The sequence below is a fragment of the Salvia hispanica genome, chromosome 2 (assembly GCF_029641045.1).
Source record: "Salvia hispanica isolate PSC_SH4W2 chromosome 2, Shi_PSC_v1, whole genome shotgun sequence".
Classification (NCBI taxonomy): Eukaryota; Viridiplantae; Streptophyta; class Magnoliopsida; order Lamiales; family Lamiaceae; genus Salvia; species Salvia hispanica.
The window spans coordinates 63,750,567-63,777,082 of record NC_142693.1 but is presented as its reverse complement, the minus strand read 5'-3'; the positions used below and the strand labels follow the sequence as shown (position 1 = coordinate 63,777,082).

Below are 26,516 nucleotides of genomic sequence, written 5' to 3'. Positions count from 1 at the left end.
TCCACAATAAGAGTCATATTTTACTATTTTGATCTGTCCCAAAATAAGAGTCACATTTTACTTTTACCATAAATAGTAAGAAGGTTCCACATTCCACTAAATCATTTCACTCACATTATATAAAAAAGTGACCACATATTCCACTAATTTTTCCAACCCACTATATTTTACATTTCTTAAAATATGTGTAGAACCAAATATAACTCGTATTGTGAGACCGAGTGAATATCTTAATCTCATATCATGTTCAATTTATACAACGTATGCCAATTTATCTAAGCCTGTGTACTCGAGTATTCTTAACTTATTTCTCTAAAGAGAGCATAAAATTTGGATATACCCTATTTTACCTCCACTTTATCTTTCACAATAACCTGTAAATATTGAAGTGTGTGGTATATCATATGTAATTATGTGTATGATATATGAATCCAAATATATGAACACTAATGTATACATATGCAGTGCTGACTTTGCGGGGAAGTGCAGTAAGTATGGTTATATTAAGGGTGTCTCCGGTGGCGCCCCTCCCACTCGCCCTTTCCATGCCACGTCAGCATTTGAGGATTCATCGCCGGCATACCGCCCATCCCCGCCATCTGGGGATTCATCCCCGCAAAATTTCCCTCCGATCCGATGGAAATCGAGGGTGTGTTCCTTCCGCTCGTGGTGGGGGAGTTTCTTTTGTACTCCATTGTAGTAGAAATGAAATTTGTAGAGAGAGAGAAACTTGTCAACACAAGTGGTGTGAATGAAATGAAGTTGGGGGAGCCCTATTTATAGAGTTTAATTAAAAATAAAATAAAAAAAATTAAAATGTCGGACGTCCGACCTTCGCCACAGTGGCGGACGTCCAGTCGGACGTCGACGGGAGGGGCGAGCCCATCGCAGGGGCACACGGGACGGGCGTGGGCGGCCGTCCGGCCCACTATGGCGCCCGTCAGGTCGCCCGTCCGCGACGGGCGAGTGGAAAGGGCACCGGTGGCCGGTGGAGACACCCTTAAGGATTAGAATTCCCATAACAAGCTTTAAAATATTCAAATGACTGACTGATTCGATCCAATCAATATTATTGAAAAATTCTTTCATCAACCAATATTTATTTCTTTATTTTTCATCCGTCAATTAATTAACACTAGTACTCCCATTAAAAAAAAACTTACTTATCTTTTAAGCATACAAAAATTGAGACACAATTAATAGCATTTGGAAAATTTTAAAAATAATCATAATTTAGGATGCAAAAGAAAACGTTCCTAAATTGAGGACAAATTATCTAAATCTCTTGTTTTTCACCTAATTGAGACACTATCAATAGGGACATTTTATGAAGGGCGTTGGTGGTATAATTAGATGCGTAAATTAACATCCTTTAATATCATATAAAAGTGTCCTTATCCGATTTTTTTTTATAGTATTTTTACTACTTTTGATAATATATTCCATATTCACTAAATCATAACGTCTACATTTAAATATAAAGTCAATATATAAAAATAAGACCTACCAATTTTACATTTTTTATACCCAACAAGTCAAAGGTGCTAATTAATGCTCTTAGCAAAAATTCATTTTAGCAATTGCAGTCAACAATTTGAACTCCTCCATCTTCACCACCACCACCAACAATTGCAGCAGCATAATCTTCCTTGATCGTTGATGGCGGCTTATGGTGCAGCGGTTTCTCTCAAGAATACAATCACCCTTATTCTACGATCGTCTCGCATTTGGGGGGTTCCTACCTTTCCAATAGTCGATCATTTGGCTGGTCTCTTTTACGCCGTGTTTGATAGTAATTCATATTTCAAAGTGGCGGCGGCGGCTTATGTTGCAGCGGTCTGTCTGAACTACACGGTTCCGAGCATTCAACAATTGTTTCCGATTTGGCTGGTTTATGTGTTTCATATCTCGTATTTCAAATGGGTGATGATGGCTTATGTTGCAGCGACTTATCACAGCCACAGGTATAAGATGCGGCGTATTCTACCAGGCGCCTTCTATGCGAAATTCTCGGTGCTGGTCAAGGCCTACTACGCCACGTGTCACTTGCAGAAGGCTCTGCTTAAGTTGGACGAGACGAGCTGCAGAAGGAACAAGACGAAGGTGAATGATTTGGACGAACGGATCAAAGAGGCCGTATGGGAATTCGAAGATTTACTCGAATCTCATGTGTATCAACAGATTCTTCCACAACTCGAAGGTCACTTTTCTTTCTCTGTCGATCTGCAGAGTCTAGCACAGAGTGTTGATTTGTTCTTCGAGAGGGTAGCAGTGATGGAGGCGGAGTACGGGATAGAACTGGCGAATATGCCTGAAGAAGAAGACGAACTTATTTCCTCAAGAATTGATTTTGGTGGAATCAACTCAACGATGGTTGGATCGTCTGACCTACTTGAACAGGTCAGGGATTATCTGATCAAAGATGAGGGGAATCGGTTATGAGTTGGAAAGACAACTCTCGCTAAGAATGTATTTGAGGATCTATCGATTAAGAGACATTTTGAGCTTCGAGCATGGGTTAAGGTGGGCAGAAAATGTGAATTAAATGAATCATTGCGATGCATTTTAGCTCAAGTGGATCCCAACACTCGCAACCAAATGCTTACCCAAGGAGACGAAGATGATGAGAAATTAGTTGGACTCTTGAAAGAGAGATTGATGCATAAGAAATGTCTCATCGTGTTCGATGATGTATGGGAATGGGACACGCGAGTGATGGATAAGTACTTGGCGGAAGAGAATGTCCGAATCCTGGTTACAAGCAGGATCGCAATTGAAGAATGCGGAAATGATGCTCTAGTTTGCTTGTTGAATGAAGATGAAAGTAATAAATTACTTAGTGAGAAGGTGTTTGGGTGTTTGGTGAAGTGAGCTTTCCTCCTCACCTAAAGAAATTGGGAGAGAAGATTGCAAAAAAATGTGAAGGTCTTCCACTTATGCTAGTCACGACCGCAGAATTCTGGACTGAGGTAGCCCAAAAACAACATAATTCAATCTTCATGGATTCATATAATCAAATATCAGAGGTACTATTCCCAAGCTACGATTACTTACCTCAATATTTGAAAATGTTTTTCCTCTATATGGGAGCTTTCCCTCCATATAGTAATATCGACAAACAAAACCTCCTTTATCTGTTGACTGCGGAAGGGTTTCTTGAACCGCTTGAGGTTGCAACTTTGTTTGATTTCTTTGTCCATTGCTCTACAAAACTAGCTTCCACGTATAATCTTGTTCTATTAGACGTAGAACCAAGCGAATCTTGGTTTTCTATGAAAGACTTTCGTGTGCATTCTTGCTATCAATATGTATGCAAGAAAGAAGCTAGTAGGATCATGTTTTTGCATGTTTTACAAAGCTGCGATGATTTCATGAAAGACCAACGCCGATTGTGTGCTCATTTCAACACTTTATTTTTAAAAAGTGTGTGATTCAATAAAAAGTGACTGTGCACCCATTGCCCGTTCTCTCCTTTTTCTTGGTCCTTACCAACAATATCCGGTGCCAATACATGACATGGATCTCAAGTTGCTTAGGGTACTGGATGCCGTTAAAGTTCGATTTTACCATATCCCACTAGAAATTATGAACTTGGTTTGTTTACAGTACCTTGCTTTAACTTGCAACTTAGAGATCCCTGTTTCCATATCCAACCTTCTTCATCTTCGAACCTTGATTATAAAAGCGCATTTGAACATTAGAAAGTGTGGAGTTGTATTGTATATGCCGGCAGAAATGTGGGACATGCATGAACTGGTATGTATTGAGGTCACAGGAAGAGAACTACCAACCCCTAATTCTGATGCTACTTTGGAAAAATTATCTTGTATTTTTGGTGTGAGTGCAAAAAGTTGCACTAGAGAAATTTTCGAAAAGATCCCTAATTTAAATCAGTTAGGAATTATTATGGAGTTGAAGCCTTACGATGACAACGATGTTAACAACCTAGCGAGGGTTCTCGGATATATCTCAGAGAAACTCCAGAAGTTGGAACTATTGAGATATCAAGTAATGAACCCCAATATGAAGGATGATTTTATGGTTCCTCTTTCAATGTTCCCATCAAGTTTGACAAGGTTGCATTTGAGTGGCTCAGGGTGTCCATGGAAGCACATGAATGATATTGGTTCACAACTACCAAATCTTAGGAAGCTTAGTTTAGAACACTATGCCTTTCGAGGCTCAGAATGGAATATAGAACTAGGGTCTTTTTTTGAAACTTGAGACACTTGTAATTGAAGACACTGATTTGGTGTGGTGGAGATCTCAAGATGGAAGCCTCCCAATGCTTACGCTACTAAGCATACAACATTGCTACAAACTACAACAACTCTATTGGACGTGTGATTACTCAATGGTCCAAACTACAATTGAATTAGTTGACTGCAATCCCTCAGTCGTCATTTTTGCCAAACAACTAGGACCGAAATCTCTCTTAAAGAGTTCGTTGCCACTCTACTTTTTGAGATTAAAAGCAGTGACTTTACTCTCAACTTGATTGACAGGTTAGCCTTCCTACTTCACTTAATGTGCACAAACATCATCAATTCATTTATTTCTTAACTAAAATGCATGTGCTTGTTATGAAGATGGAGTTGCATAACATGATCAGCTCTTGAAGATTGCAGTGAAGAAGTGATGCTTGACTACTTGTTGAAGGCCTTTAAGGTATGCTTTAGTTTCAGTATTCGAGTTATGTGCTAACCAGGGACGGAACTAGAAATTGAAATAAGCCGGTGCTGAAATTTCACTATAAATACACCAAAGTGCGCGATGCCTCGTATTGTTCATTTACGATTACTTTGACTCGTTTGTAATAGTATTAAAAATATAGTAAAAAAGAAAAATATTAGACAAATATGTGTCTTCTATATAAGTAATTTTATAAACAGGAGTAATTAATGAGTAGAATGTGAAATTTATTTATTAAAATTAATGAAAAATAGTAAATGAATATGTATAGGCATATAGACCAAAAATAAAATATGAGATGAATAATTGCTTAAAAAATACTAATCAATAATGTTATTATACAAATAAAAATAATAAAATTACAAAATATTAATAAATAAATGGATTCATATAATACTGTTCTGATATAAATAAAAATTATAAAATTTTAAATTGTACAGATTGATATTAAAACATTTTTCAAAAGAACAAATATAGTAATATATTCCTAAACACACAAAACAAGAAATAGGATTTAAATGCTGTCTGTTACAGAGATCATAATTTATATGACTCGTCTACTCCTATTTATTCAACAACGTGTTTCTCTTCCCTCTCTTCTTTATTTCTTCATTATCTTCTCTCTCAAGCTATTCTATCTCTGTAAACACTACATCCGATTCTAAGAGGACGGCATCGGCCAAGCCCCCGCTGCAGCAGTGGCTTGGCCTATTCTATCTCCGTCCCTGGTGCTAACTATGAGTTTCTTTACGTATTTAGCAGGTGAATTTGGATGATAAAAACTAGAGTTTATTTCCTTCTCTATTCTTCCCAGTTGTTTCCCAAGAGTACTTTGTGATTTGTTATACATTGAATAAGCAGAGAAAGAAGGAATTTGTGGTTTGTTATGATCTTTTTTTTCCTATAGAATTTTGGTGTAGTTATTTCATTTTTTCATCGCATGGACTTTTTGGTTGAGCATATTAGTTATCTCATGCACTGACTACATACATTCTATGCAATGTCATTCGATCATGAAAATCTACTAGTATTAAAGCATCTCATTTTCTAGATGAGTGCAAATTTGGGTTTGAATTGGCTAGGCAATTATTTTTCATTGTTACCTATATACACACATCATGCACCCACATCGGGTGGGTGAAGAGGGAGTCCCGGCGCGCTCAGTGTCACATCGGGCGTCGTGACTGGGCTGGAGAGAGGCGCGGGTGGGGGAGGATGGTTTTTAGGGTGTGGGGTGAGTATTTAATTAATAATTTTTTTTATCAAATTCAAAACTCTATAAATACAATTATAGAACCACAATTCACGTTCATTTTACAAACAATCTCTTGCACAATTTCTCTCTAGAAAAATGGATATGATCCGAATGAGAATATCCTTGATTTAGCTACATATGAATAATGTCATGGAGGAGGTCATGCCTACAATCCAAACAAAAGTAGATAACGAGATGCTCGTTTCACGGCAACCGCTGCTTCGTCTATACCACGACCGTGGATTTATATCCACCAAGATCGAGGAAGTTTAGTCATACTCCAACGATTTCCAAGATTGACAAACTTCTTCAATTTTTCAAATTTTAGGTTTTTTAATTTTTCAATTTCTAGGATTTATAACTTTTTTTTTTAAAATGAAGAAATTTCAATTTTTTATGTTAATATATGATCTACTCATATTTTAATTTTAAGAACAAAACAATAAATAATATAAAATGTTAGAGGTCGGGCGTCGCATTATAAAAGTTTTAGGTCGGTGCCAAAAACAAAATGATGACATGGCGAGGGCAGGGGCATGGCAATAGGGCGTCCCTACTCCCCTTATGGAGGCTCTCAAGGTCAAATATTAGGTCACAACCCATCAATCAAATTTGCAAAATACTCATATGTTCATGAAAATTTGTCACTTATTTCCGTTTTCATTCGTCCTTAAAAATTTGTCATTTTTCATTTTTATCGTACATTTAACTTAATCATTTCCACTCACATTTTATTTTAACATTAATATACAAAAGTATGATCCACATACCATTAATTTTTTCAATTCACTTTTTATTATATTTCTTAAAACTCGTGTCGGGTTAAATGGTGCTAAATTTTAAGGGATAGAGAGAGGGAGTATAGAAATAGTTCTCAGGCGGCCCAGTTGACAACTCCAGTCTTAGCCTTAAACTAACATAATAAACTTAGTCTTAGCCTTAAACTAACATAAATAAACATAGCCCACTGAACAAATTATTGATCAAAGTTACTCAAACTCTGGGCTATCTTAACATATCATTTGATTTGGCTATTGGGTTGAGAAATAATGCTAAAGACTCCAAATAATAGGGACTGTATTATAAAAGAATTAAATTTATTTTGATATTACCAAATTACTATATCTTTATGCAAATAAACAATTTTTGCTATACGCTTTCTGGCTATACATCCACATTTTACTCTAGTTATTGGATAAATAAATCTTTTGGCAAATAACTAATTGATTTTTTGTTTAAGTATTTTCATTGAAAAAATCCATACAAATATATTTGTATCTAATATTAATATTCCTAGTATATAAATACTGACTTTTTCTTAAACTATATTGTCTTATTTGGTTTTAGATGCCAAAAATTCGTTAAATATAAGTTCATATATGATCAAACAAACACCAAAAGTTGAACATGTCTTCAACAAATTAAATGTGTATAAAACAAATATTTTTCTATGAAATATGTCTTTTCTGTGGAAAAATGTTATTTCCGCAGCCGGCCTTCCTTAAATTAGTTTTGTATTAGCAATGTTGATCGTTGGATTCAATAATTGAGTAGGTATGGTGGTGATAATCGTTAACTTCAATAATTGAATAGGTATATAAATTAAAAATTGCTAGAAAAATTATGAAATTTTATCATAGGTCTTTTTTCTAGCTTTGTAAATCAGCCAAAGATATCAGGTATTTGGTATTTATTCTCTTATTATTACATGATGATTTTTTTCTTGCAAAATTGAATTTAACATGAAAGTAGAAAAATCATACATGGACGCTGTTGGAAATAAAAGCAATTAATCATGAATATAATAGAGATGAACACATGATTGTTTACCTAGCTCATTACTATAGGTAAGTACCTAGGTTTGGGGGCGATGCCGAACCAATGGTTTGACTATATAATTATTGGCTGCCTAGTTTACAATGGGAAAACTAGAACAACTCTATGCATCGATAATCATAATATAGAGAACTGCTCACAATAGTAAACATATGGAGATACTTCATTCGTCCTATAAAAATAGAGATATTCGAGACAACACGAGAATTAATATATACTTTAATTGGTAAAGTAAGAGAGATGATGCGAAGACTAGTTAAAATAGTGTTAGTAGATAATGAGACCCATATTATTATTAGTGTTTAATGGTAAGCTCTAGTTGTATAAGTTATAAATAAATTGATGTATGTATGGTAATGAGTTGGGAAGAACTTTCAATAAATGAAAATAAACTAATTTTATGGAACAGACAGAAAAGGAAAATGTCTATATTTTTATGAAAGCAATCATAGTTAAGATATATTCGCATAGACGTTATTTCTATTTCTTACTTTATCAGTTGTACATTAATATCCGTGCATCTTTAAAATTTCATATTTGTATGAACGAAGTTGACATATCGTATACACCCTGCAGTCCCCATTAAATGTCCCATTTCATTTTTCTTAATTTTAGTAAATGGACCTCACTTTTCAATAACTTATTCTACTCACAATTATTATAAAACTATTATACAAAAGTGGGTCTATATTACACTAATTTTTTCTATCCACTTTCCTTTACAAAGTCAAACAATTTCTTTCAAACCAGCACCAGTCAAATATGGGACATTTAATGGAGACCGGAGGGAGTATATACATACATCCATCATCAATTATATAATTGATGACCAATCTCAAACTATGGAATATAATTGAAAAATAATATTTCAGGTGAGTTTATGGCGTCCAATATGGTATCGTCAGTCGATACACGTTATTAGCAAAACACAATTTCAAAACCTCCAACCACCATCACCGATTCATCCCACTCTATCAACACCTCCAATTTCAGTCTAGTGATGTCGGCTTACGGTGCAGTGATTTCTCTGAAAAATACGATTCAATTTATCGTAGAATCGCCTCGCCTTTTTGTGATTCCTACTGGTCGTATCTTAAGACCGGCCTATGAGGCTGTGTGTGACCTGCAGACAGTTCTCAAAAAATTGGAGAAGACCGGGTACATCAAGATCAGGACGAAGGTGAATGCTTTGGATGAACAAATCAAAGAGGCTGTGTGGGATTTTGAAGATTTACTCGAATCCCATATCTACGATCAGATCCTTCCACAAGTCGAGACAGATCACTTGTCTTTCTATGGAGATCTGCAGAGTCACCGAAAGAGTGCTGAAGTGACGAAGATGGAGGAGGAGGATAATGAGGATGAGGAGGAGTATAAGGATGCGGAGGAGGAGGATAATGATAATGATGAAGAGGATGAGGATGATGAGGAGTATAAGGAGGCCGGGGAGGAGTTTAAGGAGGAGGAGCGGGAGGAGGATAATGACAATGATGAGGAGTATATGGAGGCGGAGGAGGAGTATAAGGAGGGGCGGGAGGAGGATAATGATAATGATGATGCGGAGTATAAGGAGGCGGAGGAGGAGGAGGAAGAGGAGTATAGGGAGGATAAAGAGTTGTATAATAAGCTGCTATATATGCGACAGTTCATCCATCAGAATCTTCCAAGTCTCAGGCCCAAAGATCGCTTGGCTTTCTTGGTGGATCTGCACAGTCTGAAACAAAGTATTGATCGATTTGTCATTAGAGTGACAGCGATGGCGGTGGAGTACGATGTTGCACTGCTGAATATGCCTGAGGAAGAAGGCGAACCTATTTCCTCGAGAATCGAGTTTGGTGGAATCGGCTCGTATATGGTTGGATTAACTGAAGAATTTGAACAAGTCAGGGATTATCTTCTTGCAGAAAAAGAAGAGAATTGCTTTGCAATTACTGGGATGGCAGGAATTGGGAAGACAACTTTGGCTAAGAAAATATTTGACGATCCATTGATTCAGGGACATTTTGAGCTTCGAGCATGGGTCAAAGTGGGCAGAAAATGTGAACCGAATGATGTAATACGAGGCGTTCTGGCTCAAGTTGATCCCAACACTCAAGACCAAATGCTTACCCAAGGAGACGATGATGATGACCTGAAATTAGATGGAGTCGTGGAAGACATATTGAAGGATAAGAAATGTCTCATTGTGTTGGATGATGTATGGGAATGGGACACACAACTAATGGGTATCTTGCCAGACAAGAATGTTCGAATCTTGCTTACGAGCAGGCTAAGAATGGAAGAATCTCCAAGTCAAGTTGTACGCTTGTTGAATGAAGAAGAAAGTAAGAAATTACTTTGTGAGAAGGTGTTCGGTGAAGAGGGTTTCCCTCTTAGCCTTGAGAAAAAAGGAGAGAAAATCGCCGAAAAATGTGAAGGTCTTCCACTTATGATAGTCATAGTTGCAGAGCTCCTGTCGGAAGAAGAAAAGACCCCAGAATACTGGACTGAGGTAGCTGAAAAACAACATAATTCAGTTTTTGTGGATGCATATAATCAAATCTCAGAGGTATTTTTCCCAAGCTATGACTATTTACCTCAATATTTCAAAATGCTTTTTCTCTATATGGGATCTAGCCCTCCATATTGTGATATTAACATAGCCGATCTCTTCCGTCGGTTGGGAGCTGAAGGGTTTCTTGAATCGATTGGAAATGAAACTTTGGAAGAATTTATAGGCATTGGCTTGAAAATTCTTTCTCAATTGTATAATCTTGTTATTATACATGAATCAAATGTAGAATCTTGGTTCTCAAAGAGGGAGTTTCGGGTGCATTCGTGTTGGCAACACGTGTGTAAGAAAGAAGCTAGTAAGATCAAGTTTTTGCATGTTTTACAAAGTTGCGATGATGATATGAAAGGCCAGCGGCGGTTGTGTGCCCATCATAACACTTTATTTGCCTTCAAACAAGTGTGTGATTCAATAAAAAGTACTTGTGCATCTACTGCCCGCTCTATCCTTTGTTTGGGTCCTTACCACCAATATCCGGTGCCAATACATGATATGGATTTCAAGTTGCTCAGGGTATTTGATGCTCTTGAAGTCCGATTTTACCATATCCCACTTGATATTATGAAACTAGTCTGTCTAAATTATCTTGCCCTAACTTGCAATGGAGAGATCCCTATTTCCATATCCAACCTCTTTCACCTTCAAACATTGACTATCCATCCACATATAAACATTAAAAAGCGTGGGGCTCCGTTATACGTGCCGATGGTAATATGGGACATGCAAGAGCTACAACATATTAGTATCTCCGGAAGAGACCTACCGACCCCCAAGTCTGATGCTACTTTGGAAAAACTCTCTAGTCTTTTTGGTGTTAGTGCCAAGAGTTGCATTAGAGAAAATCTCAAGAGAATCCCTAATTTAAGGATGTTAGAAATTATGATGGAGTTGAAGCCTTATGATGATGACGATGATATAAACCCATTGAGTGGATTGGAATATATCTCAAAGGAACTCCACAAGTTGGTACTACTTTCATATATATTAACGAACCCTGACATGAGGTATCAGTCTATAGTTCCTCTTTTAATGTTCCCATCAAGTCTTGCAGTTTTGGCACTGAGTGGCTTAGGATGTCCTTGGAAGCACATGAATGACATTGGTTCGCTGCTACCAAATCTTAGAAACCTCAGGTTACTTCACTATGCCTTTCATGGACCAGAATGGAATATTGAATCAGGGTATTTTTTGAAACTTGAGACACTTGTTATTGAAGATACCGATTTGGTGCGATTGAGACCTCAGCGTGGAAGCCTCCCAATGCTTGAACTCCTAAGTATAAGGCATTGCTACAAATTACGACAAGTCGATTGGACTTGTGATCCGTCAAAGGTCACAAAGCCTACAATTGAATTGGTTGAGTGCAGTCCTTCAGTTGTCGCTTTTTCCGAGCAATTAAGACCTCACCTTAATGTTCATTGCTACTCTTCTTTTTGAGATGAGAAGTCATAGGCAGACTCTATGCTTGGTTAAGAGGTTAGATTTCCTACTTCATTTAATTTGCACACACCTCATCAACTCATTTCTTTCTCAACTAAAATGCTTGTGCTTGTGGTGAAGATGCAGTTGCACCAAGCTTCCTTTCAAAACATTATCGGCTTCCGAAGATTGGAGTGGAGAAGTGTTTTTGACTCCTCGTTGGAGGCCTTACTTCAACGTAGAACGTGAGTCGATTTGATAATAAATTTGCTTCATATTCTTCAGCGTGAGGTGCAAATCCTTATATGAAGAAAGCTTGAACCAGATATGTGAGTATAGTTGATGGATTTGTTTAGTATGATGTTTCATGTTGGTGTTGAAAGACAATGAGACACGTGCCATCTTTTTTCTGCAATTAAACTTCTACTTCCTTGAAACTTTGTTGATTGACTCCTTCATCCGTTCTTGGATGTTTCCTACTCACTGTTTTGTTTTTTCTTTTGCAATGAATGTTGGTTTTATCTTCTTTTGAGGTTTAATGTATACCTTTTGTTAAATATATGTGTGTTTAGATTAATACTCCCTCCGTCCGGCTTTAGCAGTCCCATTAACTTTTCTGCCATTTTTTTGTAAAAATGATAAAAATAGTTAAAGTGGAGAAATAGTAAAGTAAGAGAGATAATAATGTAGATAAGACCATTCTCTATATTATTTTCTCTCTTAATTTATCATTTTTCTTTTTTAACTACTACCTCCGTCCCGGCTAAGATGACACATTGCTTAGTCGGCACGGGGTTTTAGGAGTTATTGGTTAAAATGTTTAATTGAAGAAAGAGAAGGTGGGTGGAAGTATTAAAGTAGAGAGATAGAGAAAGATGAATATTTTAATAGGAGTGTAAAAAGTGGTTGAGTGTATTAATTGGAGAGAGAAAGTTACCAAAAAAGGAAATGTGTCATCTTAATTGGGACAAACTAAAAAGGAAAATGTGTCATCTTAAGCGCGACGGAGGGAGTATTTTTTATCATTTTTACAAAAAGAAGGCAGAAAAGTCAATGGGTCTGCTAAAACGGGATGGAGGGAGTATTAAAGTGTACAATCTTCTTTATTTTGTCTTGTGTCTTTTGGTTTCTTTTCAAGTGGCTTATTCAATTTAAAATTATAGTCTCCACGGAAATTTAACAGTTTTGAATGTTAATGTACTCTTTTAGTCTTTTATGCCTCATTTGGTAGCTGGTTTAAAATTTAAATTATTGAAATTTTTAATATTGTTTAGTTAATAAAGTAAGATAGATTATGTAGTTCTATATATATAGTTTTATATGAATAAGACGACTTGAGTGAATGGTTTGTATATTTGATAAATAAAACAGATCCTTTAACCCCATATTTGGTAAATTAATTTTTAATAAAGTTTAAACTGTGATTGCTCCAAAGGACTCTTTAGTAAATCTCAATCAAAATGAGAGGGGTGAAAAATTTGAGGACAATAAGATAATAATCTAGTTATCTTAATAGAATTTTCAATATAGACTGATTAATCCATCTATCTGCTGAGTTTATTTAACAAATCAAAACATGAAAACTTAAACAAGCCTGGAGAGTAAAATACGGGCTAAGATATAATTTAACTCCCATACCAGACAACATGTAGACCAAAAGAGATATATCGATATCATAACTAGGGATGTCAATTGGGCCGGCCCATCAAGTTTCGGATCACCCCTTCTCAGGATGCGGGTCAATCGATAGGTATTAATTTGGTTAGAAAAATTCATTCCTAATTCGAAATGTTCGATAGCTCATCGGGCTCATCGAGCCATCAGTTTCGGGCTACTTTTTCATTTTTTACTTAGTTTACCACTAGCTCCGATGAGATGGGCCTTCAGTAGAGCTTGAATTGGGCCTTTTTCTTCCCCTTATTTAGTTACATTAATAGCCCCAACAGCAACGTCGTCCCTTGTTAGTTTCCGCTCCGCTTGTTAGAGGGCGTGAAATGATACTCCTAGTAAATGAATATATTTTGTTTTAATAAAAAAGTTTGAAATCAATTAAAATTAAAACGAAAAAAAACTAAATAAATACTCCCTCCGTGTGTGAAATGTTGTCCAGTTTTGCCATTTTGGTTCGTCCACAAAATGTTGTCCACTTTGCTTTTTTTCCATTCTTGGTAAATGGTCTCTACTTTCCACTAACTCATTACACTCGCATTCTGTTGTAAAATCAATATATAAATATGGGACCTATAGTCCACTGACTTTTTCCACTCACTTTTCTTTATATTTTTAAAAATTCGTGCCAAGTTAAACATGGACAACATTTTGGCTGACAGGGAGTGTATCAAACATAAAATTAAAACAAAACTTAAGGTCTCAAAATCTATTTTTATGTTATAAGAAAAATATTCATCCCTACACACATAATATTCGAGTAGGAAAAGAATGTTTGCAATCCATTACAAGAATTTCACAAAATCTCAAATTATTTATAATTTCTCAAATTTCTTGTAAATAGGGTAGAATATTTAATTTGTGTATGCTATAGCAATTTGGATATACCCCATTTTACCACTAATCATTCAATTCCAAACGTCAATCACCTTTAAAATATTATGATTAACCCAAAAATATGAACATTATGGATACATCATGTGCAGTGCTGACTTTGCAGAGAAATGCAGGTACGGATTAAGTATTAGAATTCCCATAACCAACTTTAAAATAAGTATTCAATTGACTGATCCGATCCAATCGATATTATTGAAAAATATTACTCCCTCCGTTCCACATGGTAATAGATAGTAATAGAGACATTTCATTTTCTGCACTCATTTTGAAAAAATAATTATAAATAGTTAAAGTGGAGAAAAAGTAAAGCAAGAGAGAGAATATTGTAGAGAAGAGTCTTATATACAATATTCTCTATCTTACTTTACTTTTTTTTCCACTTTAACTATTTATAATTATTTTTTCAAAATGAGTGCGCAAAATGAAATGTCTCTATTATTATGAAACGGAGGGAGTACTATTTTTGCATTATTGGATCATCATAGTCAATACACGCTATTAGCAAAATCATTTTAAAAATTTCAACTCCTCCATCTTCACTACCACCAACAATTTTAGCATTACTCTTCCTTGATCATTCACGGCGGCTTATGGTGCATCTGTTTCTCGCAAGAATACATCAAGCTTTATATGCAATTGTCTCGTATTTCGCTGGTTTCTCCCTATCCAACAGTCGAGCAGTTCATCGCTTCCTATTGTGCTATGTTTGATCATTCATACATCAAAGTGGTGATGGTGGCTTATGCTGCAGCTGTTTGTCTGAACTACACGATTCCGAGCATTCGACAATCGTTTCTGATTTCACCGGTTTCTGTGTTTCATATCTCATATTTCAAATGGTTGATGGTGGCTTATGTTGCAGCGATTTATCTCAAGTATAAAATTCTACCTCGCGCCCTCTCCGTAAAATTTACAGTGCCCGCGAAGGCCTACACTGCCATGTGTCGCTTGCAGAAAGTTCTGCTGAAATTGGAGGACACCGGCTTCAGCAAGATAGGACGAAGGTGAATGATTTGGATGAACGGATTAAAGAGGTCGTATGGGAATTCGAAGATTTGCTAGAATCCAACTTCACCGATCAGATTCTTCCACAGCTCGAAAGTGAAACAAGTCACTTGTCTTCTTACTCTGTAGATTTCTGGAGTCTGAAGCAGAGTGTTGATGCTTCGTGGAGAGGGTGGTGGTCATGGAGGCGGAGTACAATATTGAACTGACTAATATGTCTGAAGAAGAAGACGAACCTATTTCCTCGAGAATTGATTTTGGTGGAATCAACTCGGAGATGGTTGGATTATCTCTTGAATTTGAACGAGCCGTGGATTATTTGATCGGAAATGAAGGGAATCGGTTGTTAGTTACTGGGATGGCAGGGGTTGGAAAGACTACTATTGCGAAGAAAGTATTTGAAGATCCATCAATTCAGAGGCATTTCGAGCTTCGAGCATGGGTCAGAGTAGGCATAGAGACGATGCATTCTAGCTCAACTAGATCCTAACATGCTTACCCAAGGAGACGATGATGATTGCGCGAAATTAGTTGGACTCGTGGAAGAGAGATTGAAGGATAAGAAATGTCTCATTGTGTTTGATGATATATGGAAATGGGACACACAAGTGATGGACAACTTGCCATAAGAGAACGTTCGAATCTTGGTTACAAGCAGGCTAGCAATTGAAGAATGTGCCGATCATGCTACATTACACTTGTTGAATAAAGAAGAAAGTAAGAGATTACTTAGTCAGAAGGTGTTCGGTGAAGAGGGTTTCCCTTCTTTCCTTGAGAAATTGGGAGAGAAAATTTCCAAGAAATGTGAAGGTCTTCCACTTATGATAGTCACAATAGCAGAGCTCCTATCCAAAGAAGACAAGACCCCAAAGTTTTGGATTGAGGTGGCTGAAAAGCAACATAACTCAGTTTTCATGGATGCATATGATAAAATATCAGAGGTACTTTTCCCAAGCTATGACTACTTGCCTCAATATTTGAAAATGATATTCCTCTATTTGGGAGCTTTCCCTCCATATAGTAATATCGAAATAGACAGCATCAACCCTCGATTGATTGTTGAGGGGTTTCTTGAACCGACTGGAAATGAAACTACAAGTGATTTCATGGCCCAATGCTTGGCAAAGCTTTTTAACTGGTATCATCTTCTTTTACTCGATACAAATCTAGAATCTTGGTTTTCAAAGAAATAATTTCGTGTACATTCTTGTTGGCAGTATTTGTGCAAGAGAAGCTAGTAAGATTAAGTTTTTGCATGTTGTACAAAGCTGCGCTGATGTTATGAAATATGAGCGTCGATTGTGTGCCCACTGCAACACTTTGTTTTCCTTCAAAGAAGTGTATGATTAAATAAAAAGTGATTGTGCATCCACTGTTCGTTCTCTCATTTGTTTTGGTCCTTATCACAAATATCCGGTGCCAATACACTGAGATCCCTGTTTCCATATCCAATCTTCTTCACCTTCAATCTCTGATTATCAAACCACATGAACATTAGAAAACGTGGAGTTGTGTCGTATATGCCAACCGAAATATGGGATATGCTAGAACTACAATATATTGATGTCATGGGAAGAGACTAACTAACACCTAATTCTGATGCTACTTTGGACAAATTCTCTTGTAAGGTTGCATTTGAGTGGCTTAGAGTGTCCATGGGAGTACATGAATGAGATTGGTTTGTTGCTACCAAATCTTATGGACCTCGAGTTAAAACACTATGCCTTTCAAGGTTCAGAGTGCTATATAAATCCAAGGTGTTTTATGAAACTTGAGACACTTGTAATTGATAACACGAATTTGGTGCGATGGAAATCTCAAAATGTAAGCCTCCCAAGGCTTGAGCTCCTAAGCATACGGCATTGCAACAAATTACAACAACTGGATTGGAAACGTCATCCCTCAATGGTCAGAACTACAATTGAGTTAGTTGAGTGCAATCCCTTAGCAGTCACTTCTGCTCATCACTTGAGATCGCGATCTGCCTTTAGAGTTCGTTGCCACTCTTCTTTTTGAGATGAGAAGTCAGTAGCTAGACTCTCAACTTGGTTTACAGGTTAGCCTTCCTACTTCATTTAATTTGCATAAGCATCATAAATTCCTTTCTTCTTTACAAAAAGGCATGTGTTTCTTAATTCCTTGCAAACATTATCAGCTCTCGAAGATCGCAGCGAAGAAGTAATATTTGACTATATGCTAAAGGCCTTTTTATAATCATATGTTTTAATTTAAGTACTTGAGTTATGCGCTTAGCCCATCTATGTTAAACTACAAAGAAATACTGGGTCATAAGCCATTGGACTAATTATTGATCATGTTATTTAAATTCTGACCCATCTAATCATTAATTATAGAGACACCAAGCTTGAATATATATCGTTAAGACTTGAACATATGAGATTAAAACACACGTTTATTAGTAAAATATTCCGTTATTTCATTAAAAAAGTATCATTTCCGCAGCCGACTTAATTTTAGTAGTCTATTTGCAACCACTTTGGATCACCTACCACAACGATGATTGTTGACTTCAATAATTGAATATTTCAATTTAGTGGTTACACAGCCCATAATTACAAAATCCTACCACTTCACCACCACAAACAACTGCAGCTTACTCTGTCTTGATAATTCATATTCCAATTAGGTGATGGCAGCTTATGGTGGTGCGATTTCTCTCAAGAACACGATTAAACTTATTGTACAATCGTCTCGTATTTCGCTGGTTCCTCCATCTCCGCAAGTCTTACAACCAGCCTATGAAGCCATGGCTCGCTTGCAGAAAGTTCTGCTAAAGTTGGATTCCACCGGCTACAGAAAGATCAGGACGAAGGTGAATGCTTTGGATGAACGCATCAAAACGGTCGTATGGGAATTCGAAGATTTACTAGAGTCCCTTTTCACCCATCAGATTCTTCTACAACTCGAAAGCCAGAGAGGTCACTTGTCTTTCTCTGTAGATCTGCAGAGTCTACGACAGAGCGTTGATCGCTTCGTCTATAAGGCGATGGTGATGGAGGCGGCGTACGATGCTGAATTGTTGAATATGCGTGAAGAAGAAGGCGAACCGATTTCCTCAAGAATTGATGTTGGTGGAATCAACTAAGAGATGGTTGGATTGAATGATGAATTTGAACAAGTTAAGGATTATCTCATTGGAAAAGATGAAGGTGATTGGTTATTGGTTACTGGGATGGCAGGGGTTGGAAAGACATTTCTGGCTAAGAAAGTATTTGACGATCCATCGGTTCAGACATATTTTGAGCTTCGAGCATGGGTCAAAGTGGGCAGAAAATGTGAATCCACTGAAATTTTACGATGCATTCTAGCTCAAGTGCATCCCAACATTCAAGAACGAGTGCTTACCCGAGGAGACGATGATGATGGCGAGAAATTAGTTGGACTCTTGCAAATGCGATTGAAGAGCAAGAAATGTCTCATTGTGTTGGATGATGTATGGGAATGGGACACGCGGGTATTGGAAAACTTGGAAAAAAGTAATGTCCGAGTCTTGCTTACGAGCAGGAAGAGGATTAAAGCATCTTCATTTCTAGTAGTACGATTGTTGGATGATGAAGAAAGTAAGAAATTACTTGGTGAGAAGTTGTTCGGTGAAGAGGGTTTCCCTCACCAGCTTGAAGAATTGGGAAAGAAGATTGCCTACAAATGTGAAGGTCTTCCACTTATGATAGTCACAGTTGCAGAGCTTCTATCCAAAGAAGACAAGACCCTACAATACTGGACTGAGGTATGCGAGAAACAACATAATTCAGTCTTCTTAGATGCATATAATCAAATATTAGAGGTACTTTCCCCGAGCTATGACTATTTACCTCAATATTTAAAAATGCTTTTTCTCTATTTGGGAGCTTTCCCTCCATATAGCGATATTGATACAAACGACCTTTTCAATCGGTTGAGTGCTGAAGGGTTTCTTGAAACAATTGGAAACCAAACCGTAAATGATTTTATTCAAAAACCTTTGGCAGAGCTTGCTGCATTGTACAATCTTGTTATATTCAAATTCAAACCAGGATCTTGGTTTTCAAAGAGAGAGTTTCGCGTGCACTCTTGTTGGCAGCACTTTTGCAAAAAAGAAGCAAGTAGGATCAAGTTTTTGCATGTAGTGCAAAGTTACGATGATGATATGAAAGACCAGCGCCGGTTGTGTGCTCATTACAACACTTTATTTGCCTTCAAAGAAGTGTATGATTCAATAAAAATTGATTGTGCATTTACGACCCGTTCTATACTCTGTTATGGTCCTAGCCACCAATATCCAGTGCCATTACATGCCATGGATTTCAAGTTGCTTAGGATACTAGATGCTTGTAAGGTCCGATTTTACCATATTCCACGTGAAATTTTGAAACTAGTTTGTTTAAAATACCTTGCCCTTACTTGACATAGAGCTTCCTATATCCATATCCAAGCTTTTTCACCTTCAATTCTTGATTATCAAACAATATGTAAGCATAAGAAAGCGTGGGGGTCAGTCCTATATGCCAATGGAAATATGGAATATGCAAGAGCTACAACATATTGACATCTTCGGAAGAGACCTACCAACTTCTAATTCTGATGCTACTTTGGACAAACTCACTAGTCTTTTTGGTGTGAGTGCATAGAGTTGCACTAGAGAAATTCTCAAAAGAATCTCTAATTTAAAAGCCTTAGCAATTCAGATGGAGTTGAAGCCTTATGATGATGATGGTGCTGATTACAACCCATTGAGTGACTTGGGTTATATCTCAAAGGAACTCCAAAATTTGATGGGACTTGTATTTGTTGTAATCAATCCTGACATGAAGTATGAGTGTATGGCTCCTCTTTCAATGTTCCCATCAAGTCTATCAAATTTGACTTTGGGTGGCTTAGGGTGTCCATGGAAGCACATGAATGACATTGGTTTGTTGTTACCAAATATAAAGAAGCTTACTTTACAAGGATATGCCTTTCGAGGCCCAGAATGGGATATAGAATCAAGGTGTTTTCTGAAGCTTGAGACACTTGTGATTGAAGACACTGATTTGGTTCTATGGAGACCTCAACATGGAAGCCTGCCTAGGCTTGAACTCCTAAGCATAAGACATTGCTACAAATTACGACAATTCAATTGGATGCGTGATCCCTCAATGGTCCAAACTACAATTGAATTAGTTGAGTGTAATCCCTTAGTTATCCCTTCTGCCAAGCTATTAAGACCGATATCTCTCTTCAGAGTTTGTTGCTACTCTTCATTTTGAGATGAGGTCTCGTAGCTAGACTCTCAATTTGGTTAACAGGTTAGCCTTCCTACATCATTTAATTTGCTCAAACATCATAAAATTTTGTAACCTTCTTAGCTAAAATATGTGTGTTTATTATGAAGGTTGAGTTGCATTAACTTCCCATGCATCAGTTTATATCATGAGACCGGCCAACGCTCCACACCATGCCTCCTCGCTCTCAACCCAACGAAGATCTTTCTAGTTGTCTAAGGTTTCGTGGAGTTTTTCGACTCAATCAAAATTGTGTTTCTGGTTGTCTGATGAGGTATTGTGGAGGTTTCCCAAGATTACTTTTCAGTTTGTTAGTGCAATAAATAAGCAGAGAAAAGGAATATTTAGATATGCCTACAAACATGATTGAATGTTTAGACCTTATGAGTTTTTTTTATGTACTCCCTCGTCCCCAAAATTCGTCACCATTTGACCGGGCACGGGTTTTAAGAAATGTAATAGAAAGTAGGTTGAAAAAGTTAGTGGTTCGTGGGTCCTACATTTATATATTAGTTTTAAAATAAAATGTGAGTGAGAATAAGTTAGTGGAATGGAGGTCCACTACCAAAAATGGTAAAAGTGGAAGGTGACAATTTTTTCGGGACGAACGAAAAAGGAAATAAGCGTGGAGTTCTGTCATATGAACATTAAAAAGCGTGGAGTTATGTCATATGGGACATGAAAGAACTACAACATATTAGGATTTGTGGAAGAGACCTATCAACCCCTAATTCTAAGCTACTTTGGACAAACTCTCAATTCTTTTTGGTCTGAGTGTTCAAAGTTGCACTACCAATATTCTCAACAGAATCCCTAATTTAAAGAGCTTAGTGATTCTGATGGACTTGAAACCTTATGATGATGACGATGATAGCAACTCATTGAGTGGCTTGAGATGTATCTCAAAGGAACTCCAATATTTGAACATCCTTTCATATTTTGTAATGAACCCAGGTATGAAGTACAAGGTCGTGGTACCACTTTCAATGTTCCCATCAAGTCTGATAAGGTTGGAGTTGAGTGGCTTAGGGTGTCCATGGAAACACATGAATGACATTGGTTTGTTGCTACCAAATCTTGAGAATCTCAAATTACATGACTATGCCTTTCGAGGCCCAGAGTAGGATATAGAATCTGATTGTTTTTTTAAACTTTTGACACTTGTAATCGAAGATATGGATTTGGTGCGATTGAGAGCGCAACATGGAAGCCTACCAAGGCTAGAGCTCCTAAGCATACGACACTGTTACAGATTACAACAACTCAATTGGACATGCGATCCCTTGATGGGCACAACGCCTACCATTGAATTAGTTGACTGCAATCCCTTAGTTGTTGATTCTGCCAAACAATTACAACCGGAATCTCACTTTACAGTTTGTTGCTACTCTTCGTTTTGAGATGAGAAGTCTTAGCTAGACTCTCAATTTGGTTAACAGGTTAGCATTCCTACATTTAATTTGCACAAACCTCGTCAATTCAATCTCAATTCATTTGAATATTTATGTACGCTCACATCCTATATTCATTTATCGATTTTATCAGCCAAATGAGAGAGCAAAAGGGGTCAAGTGTCACCATATCCCATCATTTCAGTTATATTACAATGATGTTTCTCGAATCTAATTATCTTTATATACTATGAGTGAAAATAATGTGTTTGCTAAAGCAAGAAAACATTCATTTTCTTACATGTTGAAATGAAAATTTATATACAAACACACTTAATTATGCATGTGTGTAAATGCAAAAATCACAAACTAGTCTACACTACGTTGATACATGTATTTCATCAGAAGTAGATGTAACATATATGACACGAACCGAATTCGTTTCATGACGAACATGTGGCCCCAAATCTTGTGCAAAAATCTTTGATCACTACCATTGAAGCCCACACCGCATCGCGAAAACTGGTCCACCTCGCCCTCGCCAAACGAACGATTGCAATGATGAATGCAAAACCTAGGATGCAACCTAGGATCAAGAACAGGCCGGAGAACGGCCCGGGGCCTAATCTTATGTCGTCGGCAGCCTTCTGTGAGGCTGCCGGCGACGAAGTGCAGTTGGAGTGATGGAGCATTTTCTGCTCCAATGTGCCAACATGTCCACTCTGTGATACTTTTAGTATTGCTTCTGATATATCAATTGCTAATGGAGATCCCTTTTGGAATGCCTGGTCATGTACAAACATATACAAAATCAACAAGAAAATTCTAAAGTATGACATTTTTTACATTATATATATATTCATTTCATTTATTTCTCATTTTCATTCTGTTTCATCATACCAAGCATGTCCTTAGAGTCAGAGAAAACCGTAAAAAAAAAAGGATGAGAAGTTGATAGTATCTTACAAATCCAAAGCCACCTAGTTTGAAACTAGGCCCCGAAACAATGTAGCCGTTGCAATACTTGGCGAGGAACACCTTGGCATGTGGCACGACAAAGAAAGCGGCTTTAATCTCACCGTTGTCTAAAACTCGGGAATACTCGTCAATGGAATTGACCTGCTTGATATTGTTGGGTTTGAAGTTTAGGACATTGATGAGATAACCACAGATGAAGGAATTGACATTGCATCCTACAGCTGCATTGGAGTTCCTTAAAACGTCTATCTCCCTTACAGATGGCTCCAATCTCGGAACGGTCATCATCGAGCTTAGGACAGCCGTGAAACTCGCTGCCACCACAAAAGTCACACATATCCACACCGCCAGCACGAGCTTGGACGTTGAGTTCTTGATGTTCTCTCCTGCGATAAAACACGGAGTTCACTGTATTAGTATTGAGCTCATACAGACCAAACATGAGAACTCAACTTAAAACACTAGTCTCTTAGAAACCAACTCATTTGGTCTATAAATCCCACATCTGTTTTCTTACATAACTAATATAAGACAAATTTGAATTGAGCCTTAAGCACAAAGGGAGAAGGATCTTTCTTAAGTCGGTCCGGGACAAACAGGGTTGATTGGGAACATTCCATAAGTTCCTCGGGGCCATCCAATAAAATTGGAACGACAGAGAGAAGATTAACATGGGCCATATGTAAGGATCACACGCACAAATCAAGAAATTGTAACTTATACTCACTTTGTGACAAGGAGATTATGGTGACAGAGAGCCAGAGAATAGAGCAGATAGTTTGGAAAATGGAATTTCTGGTGAATTGGTCGTTGCCGGTTGCGAATTCACTGAGCCAGATGACGAATCCAGTGGCTGTGCTGACGGCGGCGAACTGCAGCCACATCATCTTGGTGAAGGGGTTCAAAGCTATAAATTTGGAGTCTTTAAGTCCGGGTTTCACCGTCACCACCATCACCAGCCCCGACTCTATATAAGGCTGTGAAAACTCCGCGTGAACGTACCGGTTTGCCATTATTTCGGTATCACCTACTGCTGCATCCAAGCTCTATTGCCACAGATTTAAAGAATATAGAAACAGGGGAAAAAACAGGGGAAAACAGAGGAAGTACTACCTTATTGTGAACTTGAGCAAGCATTTCATCATAGGAGCCATTAAATGGAACTAATACATATTGAAGATCGTACGGCAGTTTATTCACCGCCGCTTCGAAAACCTCGATCGAAAATCCGGTGATCCGAGTCGAACCGGAATCGTACGTGACCTTCACGAACTGATTGAACAGGCCTCTAGCCGGAACGCCAATCCTCAACGGCCTCTCTCTGCTCCCCAAGCTCCACCCTCTCGGAACCAACCGCTCTCCGCCCGGCCAGAAGATCGAACGCAGCTGATCGCCGGAGAAACCCAACTCCGGCGACCACACCGCCACTTCTCTGTAGCTCTTTCCGATCACATTCACAATGTGGAAAACTGGCTTTTGTGAGAGGAAGCCGTTTTTGAAGATTAATTTTCCACTGAGGCCTTCGGAATCTTCACCGCCGGCGCCGGCGCCGACAAAGATGGCGTCGTAGGCGCGGAGGGCGTAAATGCTCGGTGTCGGATTTTCTTCTGATGGAAAACTGGATTCGTATTTTCTTCTGAATTTGGATTTGAACGCTTTGAAATTGTTGTGATTAGTTGAATAATCTGATTTTATGGCAAGAACTCCTTCCATGTTGAGTAGAAGCGATGAATCGGCGGAATCAAGAAGATTCGAGATTTCGTCCGCCACGATCCAGACGAAGCCCTTCTCCATCAATCCCAAAACCCGAGCTTTCTCGAACAAGATCGCTGCGAATTCGAGAGAGCAATGCATGACGACGAAGACCCTTGAGTTGGTGGCGCCGATCATCTTTTTTAGCTCGGTCTCCATGGATGCGTGGGGGACGGGGGCGGTGGCATGGAGGTCGATGGAGATGTCGAGGGCGTGGAGAGCGCGGGAGAGGGGGAGGAAGAGGGTTGGGTCTTGGGAGATGGAGATGAGATTTTTCCAGTGGAAATGGGCGATGAGTGAGGCGATGCATCGGATTTGGTGGGCCGCGGGGAGGGTCATCTGGTTGAAGGACAGGGGAGGTTGTGGCGGAGGTGAGGCGGCCGGGGAGAGGGAGATGATGGGTGGTGGGGTTTTGAGGTGGGAGAGGAATGCGGCTTGTTCGAATGTTAGGGTTCCGATGATCGTGTCGACATGTTTGTGGTTTATGAGATTCAGTGCTGCGTTTGAAAAAATATTTGTGTCAACGACTAATAACAAAATAGGTTGATAGTAAATACTCCCTCCGTCCCTTGAATTTTATCACATTTTCCCATTTTCGTTCGCCCCATAAAATTTGTCACATTTCACTTTTTACCATTTTTATATGTAATAGTAGAGCATTATAACCTGAAATGTATACTATGGACTATTTGGTTATGAATAAAAAGTTATGCCTATATCTATTCATAATAATTCACATTGCAAGAGTCTAAAGCATTAATTCATTGATTCATAATTGAAAAAATAAGTCAACTATGCACATATATACACATTACTTCCCTCCAAGTAATGAATTTTTCATGACTCTGTATAGGAAACACATGTAAAATCTACCTACTTCACCTTTAGTCAAATTTCATCAATAACTTCATAACTTAGAAGACGAGGCCCCTACTCCAAAAGCGGTTTTATTTCCAATCTCCTAAATATAAGTGACTTAGCAAATTCAATAAACAAAACTAAGTAAAGAATGTCGTACCAGCATTAGCAGCAAGAGCTGAATTACCATGTAAATCTTTGATGTGCAAAGCCATGTTCAAACAATGGCTCAAATCTTTGGCAGCAATTTTCATGGCTATCTTTTGCTCTTTTCCGATTCTCGAGCTCCCATCGATGATTACTCCCACGCTCACATTAGCCCCGTGAGGTCGCAGCTCTGGACATATCGTGGATTTCAATGAGATTGTCGACTCTACCATCCAGCATGACACAAATAGTAAGAGGTGGAGAGTATGCATTCCCAAAGAAGGATCAGAATAATTTCCTCCAATTTTGAGGGAAATCTTGCAAACTAATGAGAAATTGGAACGTCCAACCACTTTATTTTGATTCCTCTACCTTGGATTGACTTTTTGTCATGTACTAATAATATTTTTATTATTACGTACATATATTTTGTAAATTGAATAAAATTTACGTTGAAATATTACGACGACCTTTTCAAACTGATTTTATCAATGGTTGTTATTGGCTCTTGAGATTAAAAGAAATGGAGGTTTGAAAAAATAATTTGTTATGTCTTTTTCATAACAACTCTCTCGCTTCGAGTCTGACGTGGAACTGGAAATTTTAGGAAATTTACTACAAGAGTAGATGACTTACGAGTAACGGGAATATCATTATAATTAAGTTTAATTAAATTGTATGGTTATATGGTATTAAACATTGGATATCGTTGTGTGTGTTGAGTGTTGACCTCTATAAGTATATGATAAGAGGGGACTCGTATCGAGGAATAACTGCGAGAGTTCGCGATGAAGATATTGGTTCGT

At 37.8% G+C, this 26,516-nt stretch overlaps 2 protein-coding genes, 1 non-coding gene and 3 pseudogenes across 5 annotated transcripts; 5 read left to right on the top strand and 1 right to left on the bottom strand.

The window, feature by feature from the left end:
* The first annotated feature begins 1,629 nt into the window (after positions 1-1,629).
* LOC148932910 (putative late blight resistance protein homolog R1B-16) lies at positions 1,630-3,884 on the top strand (annotated as a pseudogene).
* Positions 3,885-8,783: 4,899 nt separating this feature from the next.
* Positions 8,784-11,771, top strand: LOC125200144 (putative late blight resistance protein homolog R1B-12). Its single transcript, XM_089063643.1, has 2 exons — positions 8,784-9,113; positions 9,441-11,771. Exons 1-2 carry the CDS (start codon positions 8,784-8,786, stop codon positions 11,769-11,771), a joined length of 2,661 nt encoding a protein of 886 aa, XP_088919769.1.
* Positions 11,772-14,895: 3,124 nt separating this feature from the next.
* On the top strand, positions 14,896-16,996 carry LOC148932909 (putative late blight resistance protein homolog R1B-17; annotated as a pseudogene).
* A 913-nt stretch (positions 16,997-17,909) lies between these two features.
* Positions 17,910-20,961, top strand: LOC125202125 (late blight resistance protein R1-A-like; annotated as a pseudogene). Its single transcript, XR_016135130.1, has 2 exons — positions 17,910-20,608; positions 20,695-20,961. The product of XR_016135130.1 is annotated as a late blight resistance protein R1-A-like (transcript).
* Positions 20,962-22,163: 1,202 nt separating this feature from the next.
* LOC125202049 (glutamate receptor 2.9-like) lies at positions 22,164-26,026 on the bottom strand. Of its 2 annotated transcripts, none has more exons than XM_048100363.2 (5): positions 25,724-26,026; positions 24,067-25,202; positions 23,681-23,999; positions 22,942-23,339; positions 22,164-22,760 (listed from the first exon to the last, which is right to left on the bottom strand). In XM_048100363.2, the coding sequence occupies exons 1-5, from the start codon at positions 25,980-25,982 to the stop codon at positions 22,419-22,421; spliced, it is 2,454 nt and encodes an 817-aa protein (XP_047956320.2). In that variant the 5' UTR covers positions 25,983-26,026; the 3' UTR covers positions 22,164-22,418. The 2 variants fall into 2 exon arrangements, with proteins under 2 accessions (XP_047956320.2, XP_047956321.2); XM_048100364.2 differs by having other exon boundaries at positions 25,751-26,026.
* Positions 23,576-23,677, top strand: LOC125202940 (U6 spliceosomal RNA). Its single transcript, XR_007173269.2, has one exon. It is a non-coding gene; the product is annotated as a U6 spliceosomal RNA (small nuclear RNA).
* Positions 26,027-26,516: the final 490 nt, after the last annotated feature.

What these genes read in the sequence shown, in the direction of transcription:
- LOC125202049 (XM_048100363.2), bottom strand. Translation starts at nt 25,982, where the DNA reads ATGCATACTCTCCACCTCTTACTATTTGTGTCATGCTGGATGGTAGAG. An exon ending in CATAATCTCCTTGTCACAAA is followed by an intron (nt 23,340 to 23,680) that starts GTGAGTATAAGT and finishes GTTTTATCGCAG; the next exon opens with GAGAGAACATCAAGAACTCA. An exon ending in AACTAGGTGGCTTTGGATTT is followed by an intron (nt 22,761 to 22,941) that starts GTAAGATACTAT and finishes GTACATGACCAG; the next exon opens with GCATTCCAAAAGGGATCTCC.
- LOC125200144 (XM_089063643.1), top strand. Translation starts at nt 8,784, where the DNA reads ATGTCGGCTTACGGTGCAGTGATTTCTCTGAAAAATACGATTCAATTT. An exon ending in GTCACCGAAAGAGTGCTGAA is followed by an intron (nt 9,114 to 9,440) that starts GTGACGAAGATG and finishes TTCATCCATCAG; the next exon opens with AATCTTCCAAGTCTCAGGCC.